Source organism: Tamandua tetradactyla, chromosome 3 (genome assembly GCF_023851605.1).
Source record: "Tamandua tetradactyla isolate mTamTet1 chromosome 3, mTamTet1.pri, whole genome shotgun sequence".
Lineage (NCBI taxonomy): Eukaryota > Metazoa > Chordata > Mammalia > Pilosa > Myrmecophagidae > Tamandua > Tamandua tetradactyla.
The window spans coordinates 195,035,325-195,044,494 of record NC_135329.1 but is presented as its reverse complement, the minus strand read 5'-3'; the positions used below and the strand labels follow the sequence as shown (position 1 = coordinate 195,044,494).

General features: G+C 52.8%; 1 protein-coding gene across 8 annotated transcripts; it reads right to left on the bottom strand.

The window, feature by feature from the left end:
• Positions 1-768: 768 nt before the first annotated feature.
• Positions 769-8,779, bottom strand: DNAJB2 (DnaJ heat shock protein family (Hsp40) member B2). Of its 8 annotated transcripts, none has more exons than XR_013173089.1 (10): positions 8,655-8,779; positions 8,029-8,129; positions 7,302-7,411; positions 6,156-6,209; positions 5,862-5,984; positions 5,028-5,120; positions 4,751-4,853; positions 4,474-4,544; positions 1,877-3,017; positions 769-1,667 (listed from the first exon to the last, which is right to left on the bottom strand). XR_013173089.1 is itself a non-coding variant. In XM_077155215.1 (10 exons), exons 2-10 carry the CDS (start codon positions 8,091-8,093, stop codon positions 1,657-1,659), a joined length of 831 nt encoding a protein of 276 aa, XP_077011330.1. In that variant the 5' UTR covers positions 8,094-8,129; positions 8,385-8,541; the 3' UTR covers positions 769-1,656. The 8 variants fall into 8 exon arrangements, 3 of the variants coding, with proteins under 3 accessions (XP_077011330.1, XP_077011332.1, XP_077011331.1); XR_013173087.1 differs by having other exon boundaries at positions 8,548-8,657; XR_013173088.1 differs by lacking the exon at positions 8,655-8,779 and adding an exon at positions 8,571-8,593.
• Between the last annotated feature and the right edge of the window lie 391 nt (positions 8,780-9,170).

Sequence of the window (9,170 nt, the reverse complement as noted above, 5' to 3'; positions counted from 1 at the left end):
TGAGGCATCCAGGGAAAGATACCTTGGTTCAAGCCTATTGACATTCAGGGTTTCCCTCTCAACTGGAAAGGCACATGACGATCATGGAAGTATCTGCTTTCTCTCCAGGCTTCTTGTTTCATGAAGCTCCCCCAGGGGGCTTTTTCCTTCTCATCTCCAAAGGTCACTGGTTCTGTGTGGGCTCTCATGGTTCTGGTGGCTATAAAGCTTTTTCCACAACGGTTCCCTCCTAAAGGGCTGCAGTAAGCAACCCCACCTTGAATGGGTAGAGACACATTTCCATGGAAACCATCTAATCAAAAGTTACCACCCACAACCGGGTGGGTCACATTTCCTTGGATAATCAAAAAGCTCACACCCAGCAATACTGAATGAGGCTTAAAGGACATGGCTTTTCTGGGGTACACCACAGATTCAAACCATCACAGAAGCCTTGGGGAGAGCCCAGGAGAAGGTTTTAAAGGTTTTCACCATGTAGAACCTGCTGTGGTCCCCATACTTTCAGTCAAGCCTTAGCTCAGTGGAGTACTGAGCAATGCCCGTGTCAGGGTATCATGGCTTCCTGAAGGAGGCCACTTGCAAGACCCAAGGAATAAGACAGAATATAAGCATTTCTTGGTACCCCATAACATACTTGGGGAGAACAACCTGGTAAAAGAGGGAACTTCTGCCATCAGCTGGAAGGCTTACACCTCTAGCTGTCTGGGCAATAAAGGGAAGTGTCAGGCCCATGTGTCACCAGGAAAGGAGTAACACAGCACACCACTATGCTCTCAGCACTCAGCTTTATTGGTTTCCAGTGTCTCCCTCTTGGTCTGAGCTCAGCCCAGCTGGCTTTGATAGGTCTCTGAGGCTGTTAGAGGGGCTGGCACCCTGGCTCCACCACTCCCCTTCCCAGCCACTGGGCTCCCCAAGCAGGGAGGAGGAGAGGCGGCTAGTCTGCGATGTTGTGACGTTGGAAAGAAAGAATGGGAGCGGGGTCAGAGGCCAAAGTAAGCCATACAAGCAGCAACATGCCTGAGCTCCCATCACACACTCATGCCCCCAAGAGGGTCGCCTTCCCTCTGCTGTGCTCTGCTAGTCTTCAGGGGCCATGCCTGCACAGGAGAAGAGCCTGCCTGCCCTAACCTGCTCCTCAGACCCTAGCAGGGCCCACAGCTACTCCCAGGTGCCTCAGGGCATTGATTCGCACACTCAAACCCAAGGCTAGCAAGTGGTGTCAGGGGAATGAAGGCACGGGCCATTACCCCTTCATCCACATTCTCACCACCTGGCCATGGGACAAATCAAATGACAAAATCTCCCCATCTCACAGCAAGTGACTGCTAGCCCCCAGGCTGGAACTACCAATTCCAAGATGCACAGCTCCGTAACCATGCACTGCTTCCCCCAAGCACCCGCTTTCAGAAGAGAGGAAGAGTGCGTTGCATTCTGGGACATGTAGTCCCCAGGAGACAGCACCAAATAACCAGGGAAGAGTTTGCAGGCTAAGACTACTGACGCACCACTTCCCACCCAGCCCCCACCCACCACCCAGGCCCCGGCTCTACACTCGGCATGGGTGAAGGAAAGGAACAGAGAGTCCCCTCCCAGAGTACAGGGGTGGGCGCTGTCCCACTGGAACTGTGCAGCGACACTGGGTCCCGGACTTCCAGCTCAGAACACATCTGGGGAGAGAGCAGGGGTGGGTGACAGGACAGAGGGTCAGCAGCAAGCCGTGGAGGCCAGAGCCGAGCACAGAAGCCTGGGCTAGACTTGTGGCCTCTCCCTGAACCCTGATGCAGTGGGGGAGTAGCATGGGGTATGGGCCCCTCCTAGGCCTCCCTTCTGGGTCACCCTGGCCCTATCCCACCTCTCCAGGGTCAGCCAGCCTCACCTCTGCCTAGTCCCAAGGCCGGGGGCAAGTTGAGGCAGCAAGAGGAAGGGAGGAGGAGTGGACTCCGGTTCCGAATCTGGAGAGCTGAGAGGTCCCGCCCCACCCAGCTAGCTTCCCCTGAAGACCTCAAGGCCCTACCGGCCCCGCATCTTCCTCACCACACTGAGGCCTTCTCAGCGGAGGAGAGGAAGGAGAAGGGAGTCTTAGGCAGATGGCAGTGAAAGCAAGTGACGCCGCCCGGAGGGAGATGGAGAGAGAAGAATGAGAGGAGGGAGGAACCGCAGCAAGGAAGCAACAGAGACAGTCAGAGCTCAACGCTGCACAGAAACCAGGACAGGGAGCCAGTGCAGCTGGGCAAGGAGAGCAGAAGACTCCACTCAGCCGGCACTGTTCCCCAGCATGGCTGCCAACTAGGGCTCAGAGAACCCCAGGCCAAATCCTCCTTCCTTGACATTTGTCAGTAACATAGATGGCAGGGCACTAGGGCACAAAAGCCCCAACCCAAACCCCTAACACTCCTCTTAAAAGCCCCCAGTCCATAAGTGCATGCTGGCTTCTCGGGCCCTTCCCCTGCCCTGAGGCCCCCTCCCTGAGCTTCCCCCAAGGATCTGTCAGTCCTGGGCTGAGCATAGCAAATCCCAAGTCCACACTTGGAGGGGGGATGGGCCCAGGAGGGTAACTCGTGGAGGGAGTAAGGAGTTGGAAAGGGCTTCTGCAACTTAGGTCATGCCCCTCTCTGCTCTCCCAATAGACTCCAGTCAAGACCTGAAGCAGGTCAGGCCTGGGTTTCAGAGGATGAGGCAGCGAGAGGCCTTCTCCTCTGGGGAGGGGCTGGGCCTGGCTGCCTCACCCCTTGCACACTCATGGGTCTCCCCCACGCCCATATCCTTGTCTTGGGCCTTGGGCCGCCCCTGCTGCCGTCGCTGCACCCCCCGCCCACCTGCCGGTTTCTTTCCAGCTGCCTCCATCTCTGACAGGCTGTAGGCCATAGCAAGCTGCAGGTCCTCATCATCCTCAGATAGGTCGCTGTCCGAGGGGCGTGTGACAGGGGCCTGCTGGACCTGTGTGCCCCCGGGCCTGGAGGTGACAAACTGCTCACGGCGGCTCAGCTCCAAGCCCAATGCCAGGTCATCTGGGACACCTGCAAGAGTCACATCAACCATTGACCCTGAGGCCCCTTAATCCAGGCCAGGGCTCCCTGCCAAGCTGCCTCAGACAATAACACCTCTGACCACATCGAGCCTCCCCTTGGTCACGCAGGCATCTTGGTACCTGGGTGGTGGTTGTGAGCACGGACCAGAATTCCGCCCCACCAGGTATCAGCTCTAAGAACCTCCCTAAGCCTCCCTTTCATCATCTATAAAATGGAAACGATGATCATACCTAGAAAACTAAATTATTAAAGGATTCAACAGGACAACTTAGCCCACAGTGGTCTCTGAGGCAGCAGGCATGAAAGGTGATTAGCTATGCTGATGATCTTATACAGCATGGGGCTGTGGGAAGAGCTCAGTTCCTGGAATCATCTATTCCTGAGTCTGACTCCTGGTTTTACCCCTTAGTTGGGCCTAAGGCTACTTGGAAATTAGGGTCCCTTAATCTTGCTGAGGCTCAGTCTCCTCAAATGAAAAACAGAGCTAATATGTAATGGGTGCAGGTTTCTGTTTGGGGTGATGAGAAAGTTCTGATAATGGACGGTGGTGAGAGCACTGTTACATTGTGACTGTGAGTATCCCACTGAATGACTGTGAATGGTTGAGATGGGAAAATTTATATTGTATATATATTTCCACAATTGAAAAAAAAAGACTGAAGAGACAATGACAACTGAGTGCAATCCATGATTCTGGACTGGAACTTATAATGGAGGAGAAAAGGACATTATTGGGATATATGAAAAACCTGGGATATAGACTGTACACTTCATATCAATGTGAAATTGCTTGAACTTGATAAATGTACTTAAAAGTGCTTTCATAAGTATCTTTGTTCTCAGGAAATACACATAGAAGTACTAAATGTTCAAGGAGCATGGTATACATCCTGCTTTTAAATGTTTAGAAAAGAAATAAATAGATAGCCAGGTAGACAAACAATATATAGGTACGTAGCTAAACAGAAAGAGAGGTGGACAGATGCTACATGATAGGAAGGAAGGTATGTTAGAGTTCTCTATATGGATTTTTTATTTTTGCACCTATCGTGCAAGCTTGACATTATTTCAAAATTAAGTTCTTTGTGTGTTTGAGTTGTTTTTTTTTTTTTAATAGGGCTAGTACTATCTACCCTGCTTATTCCCCTGGGATGTTTTAAGAATAAAGGGAATACCATATGCGTGCAAGTGCTTTAAAAATAATCAAATGCTTTGCAAACGTAAGGCACCTTACTCATGATGGTGATTAGATGGCCTTTCTGGAGACTTTTCACTTCCCACCTCTGCCGCCTGCCCCAGGATCACCATCTCTGACTCTGCCAGGCTAGCCTGTGGCTGCCATTCCCTTCCTGCCCCGAGGAAGTCCAGAGAGGAGCAGTTTGGACATGGGGCGGTGGGGCTTGGGTTGGGCCCTCCTGCTGGGGCTGGTGGAGCAGCACCTCACCATTGATTGTGATTGACTTCAGCTGCCCATCCTCCTCCACTTCCACCCGTTCCTGCCCATTCTCCATGATTCTGTGGGAGACAGAACAGTTCATTCAACAAGCATTTACTGAGTTCCTGCAAACACTGGACCAGGCTCTGGAGTGTCATGGTGAACAGGATAGGCAGGGCCTTCTCCTCCAGGAGCTTGTTTGCCAGGAGAATGCAGCTCTCCCTTCCACTCCTCACCCCCAGCTCCCAGACACTCCACCCTGTAAGGTTCCAGAAGTAGCCCTCACCTGCGGGTCGTGATGCGGCGTCCTTGGACAAAGGTGGTGGACGTCGAAACTGAGCGAAAAGCACCAGCCCCAGGACTGAAGGAGAAAGACGAGGAGGAGAAATCTGGCATGGAGGACAAAGGAAGAGAAGCATACATCAGACCAAGGTTGTAGGCTTCCAGGAACCTCTGTGGGGTCTCCTTGCAGAGTTGCCTTGCTCAAAACACACAGAAAAGAAGGTTTGGAAAAGAGCAAGCTGAGGCCAGAGGTGGCAAATGTGAGAAGGGGCAGCACTTACCAGAGTGCCCAGGGAAGGAGGAAGAGAAGGTAAAGAAGGGACCCGAGTGTCGAGAACCCCTGCTCTGAATCTCCGAGAAGGTACCCAGCTCATCTACAACAAGTAAGCAGATTAACAGTCATCCAGAGTTTTAAAAAAAAAAAGTGTAAACTCTAAACCCTGCTTTTAGCCCAGAAATATAAGCTGCTAAGCAACTGGGTACACTTCTGATTTTTTTGGGGGGGTGGGCATGGGCTTATTTACAAATGAAAATGCCTTTTGAACATTGTTTGTGGAAAAACTCACTGGTTAATTCTGTCCAAGGAAGGAAAGAGGGAAAGAGGAAAGAAGGAAAGAGAGTTCCTTTAGGATACACAGGTAAATGTGATGTCATATTAGTCAGACACAGCTTGGCCTTTTCCTGTGTGCCGAAGCATGTTACTTGACTGTGTCTCCATTTTCTCATCTGTAAATGGGGATAAAATTACCCACTTCCCAGGGTTCATTAGGGGATTGAAGGATATAACGTACTTGGCACATATTATTGGTCACTCAAAAAAAAAAAATGGCATCTGTTGTTCGTAATGTTATTATCGTCCATGTGATGCTTTGAATCTCGTTTTCACCACTGTGAAGGTCTAACAATATATTATTGTTGTTATCACTGAATAAGGCAGTTCTCTGAAGTGCCTTTGTAGCGTCACGTGTGCCCTAGCATGTGTGAGGTTCTGTCCTGGCTCTCACTGGACCCACCCCCACAAAATCTTTCTGTCTGTATAATTCAGCTTCCCTCTGAGCCTCCTAAGGGCTCCTGGCCAACATAAGGAGAACCAGAGGCCTCCTAAGTCCACTCACCAAAGAGGTCCGCAAAGGGGTCTCCACTCCCAAAGAACTCCCGGAAGACCTCCTCAGGGCTGCGGAAGGTGAAGGTGAAGCCAGGCCCACCACTGCCAGCTTCTGCCCGAGAGGGGCCAGTTCCTGGGGGAGAGAACAGGTGAGGGGGTGAGGGGGAAGTGGGGTGTGTGCATCTTGTCCTGCTCCAGGGTTCCCCAGCCTGGCAGGGCCAGGAGACTCAGAAAGTATCCGTTGCAAGAATCATTCCTTCAGCCCCCTGACCCATGTCCATCCCTGGCCCACTGCTCCACCTACCTGCTCCCGTCAGCCCTTCCCGGCCATAGTGGTCGTAGATCTCCCGCTTGTGCTCTGGAAAGAGAAACTAGGTCACTTCTCCCTCCCTCTGGACTGACCACCTCCCTGCCTCCCTTCCCAGGCTAGGACCCCAGAGGACTGCCCCAAGACTGACACTTGGGGGGCGGCAGGGTACACAGGAGACAAAGGCCATGGGTTTTAGCAGCAGCTGAACCCTCACACAGCTGGGCCCTTCTCATCTATAAAATGGACATAATGGCACCTGCCTTACAGGGTTGTTAGAAGGATTAAATGAAGGAATCCATTTAACTGCTTAGCATAGCACCTGGCATAAAATACGTGCTCAATGACTGTTAGCTAATTATTTTTATATTATTGTTATTCAGAGTCAGCCTAAATATGGCCTTCTCAGAAAGGCCTTCTCTGTGCACCCGTGCATATGATTCCTTCTCATATTTCCCTGTCACTTTCCTTTGGAATATTCTTTACAACCTCTAATCTTGTGTATGAATGTATACCACACTACTGTCGGTCTTCCTCAACCAGAATATGCTAAATCCATCATGATGAGGACAGTGCCTGCTTGTCCTCCACTGCCTCCCCAAGACCCAACAAGTACCGGCACAACAACTATTCGATGAATATTTTTGAACACATGAATGAATGCATGAATAGAAGACAGCCCTGGATTCATATTCCAGCTCTGTGTGGCCTTGAGCCAGTTATTTCATCTCCTTCAGCATCAGTTACCTTGCCTATAAAATGGGGGTGATAAAACCCACCTCACAGAGGGCTGTGAGGAGCCATGGAGATGGCACATGAAAGCTCCCCCCAATGCCTGGCTGGGAGTATGCTCACTGCACATCGGTTGCTTGCCCTGCTTCCTCCCCCTTCCCAGGACCCTGGAAGCAAGCCTGAGCACAAGGGACTAGGGGAAGAATAAGAGCGTGCTTTCCACATCATAGGTGCTTACTTGAATTGAAGCAAGAAAAAAAAAAAAAGAGTCCAGAAGTCTCTCTGGGAGGGGACACCTAGAATGCCAGGTTGGAGAAAGGCATGGAGGCATGGTTTGGGGAAGGAGTGATCACTGATAGGGGTATGAAGTGGGAGTGATGGACTGTGCTCTGCCCTGCCCCAGGCCCTTACTGTCAGATAGTACTTCATATGCCTCGGCCACCTCCTTAAACTTCTTCTCAGCAAACTCTTTATTATCCGGGTTCTTGTCTGGGTGCCACTGGAGAGCCTTCCGCCGATACCTGTGAGAAGAGGGCCCAGAGGAGAGGGTCAGGGGATCAGGGAATGGAATGACCTATTTTTCATTAACTCACCATTGTCCCTTTACCATTCAGGTCTCACCAGATACCAGAGAGCCTGACCTCCAGGTCCCTGTATCTCCCAGACTGCAAACCAGTGGTTAGACTACATGTATTATTATTAGCTGATGATAATGAGGGTGAGAAAGTCCTAACCCTAACTCCTCCCTGGTTGGGGATACATGATGCCATGGAGGGGACAGGTTCTTTGGTTCCTCCTGGGGGAAGAGCCTGGGCATCTTGGTGCTGCATCCTGACACAGCCCCCATCTAGGGAATGGGGGGCAGGAAGAGGAAAGGAGGGGAGGAAAAGGGAGGATCAGCTGGAGAAAGACTCACAGGGCTGGCTCCCAGCAGAACTTCATTCCATTATCTTTCGCTTTCAACTTTTCCAGGGTTTTCCTTCCTCCCTACAGGTTTCACTGACTGAGTTAACCCCTCAATCTAAAGACCTGGTTCCCTCAGCACTGCTTCTGGAGGGCCGCAGTGGTGGTGGTGGGCGTGGGGGGAGGGGATGTGTGAGCCGCGAGAGGTTTCCTGCTGCGCAGCGGAGGCACTTACGCCTTTTTGATGTCATCAGCGGACGCACTTCGGGGCACGTCCAGGATCTCGTAGTAGGATGCCATGGCAACTCGTCAATCGTCAGACGGGCTTCCTTGAGGCTGCAGGAAAGGAGAGTCAGGCAATTAGAACCAAAAGACCTCCCCGGGTGGCGGGGGACGCTCCTGGGTGGAGGCCGAGCCCTCTAGGCTCTGCTTGCGGCCGGTGACTAGGCTCCCTCCGGCAGTAGCATCTGCCCGCGCAGGCCGGTGCCACCGGCTATCTCGGTGCCCGGGCCCGGGGAGCCCTATCGGCGCTCCCTCACTCCGACAACCCGGCCCAGGGACCCCAGCCTGCCCGGGGCCCCCCGCCCGCACCTCCTCCTCCCGCAGTCCCTGGCCTCCTGCAGCTCCCCGCCCCTGTCCCCGCCGGGAACCGTCTGGCACCCGCTGCCCGGCTCGCGGCAGCTGCGTAGGACGCGCCCGGCCCAGCTGGGCGATCAAGCATGCGTCAGCGACACGGAAACTACTAGAGACGCACAGGAGGCCGGCTCGGCCTGTCACCTCGGGTGGGGGGCGGGGGCTGAGGGAAGCTGCCGCGAGGACTGCCGGGAAACGGAGGCGGTGCCAGTTATTTGGGGCAGGCACCGTGATGACGTCATCCCCCTCCCTTGAGGGGAGACCGTGGCCGGCTGCGGTCGGATGTGCTGCACTCGCGCGGACACAGAGCAGCTGCAGCCAGCGAACAAGCTGCGGTAGTTCTCGACTGCTTTCTTTTCAACGTTCTCGCTGATGGAGGGTTACTGGTCGCAGACGAAACAGCCCCCTCAAGGCCTCGCGGGGTCCCCTCGGGGCTAACTCCGCCGAGTTCTCCGTTTCTTGCTCCAGCCCACGTGCTCCGGAGGCTGCTCTGACGTCCCTGAGTAGGTCACACCTGCCTTGCATAGCAGCTCATGGCACCTCATTTATTGCACTTGTCAGAGCTACAAGTCAGCATTTATTTGATTATTTCTTGAACATTGCCTCTCCTGCTAAAATGTAAAACCCACAGGTCAGAGATTGTCTTATTTTACCCCCCTCACTCGTGTATTAGGGCAATAGTCGGGTTCAAAAATATCCGTGGGTGATTAAATCGTGACAACCTCTGTGGACAGTTTTGACACA

Coding starts and splice junctions, on each gene's coding strand:
- DNAJB2 (XM_077155215.1), bottom strand. CDS start 8,093: ATGGCATCCTACTACGAGATCCTGGACGTGCCCCGAAGTGCGTCCGCT. Junction 5,985..6,155: donor GGAAGGGCTGACGGGAGCAG/GTAGGTGGAGCA, acceptor TCTCTCCCCCAG/GAACTGGCCCCTCTCGGGCA. Junction 4,545..4,750: donor CGCCGCATCACGACCCGCAG/GTGAGGGCTACT, acceptor TGTCTCCCACAG/AATCATGGAGAATGGGCAGG.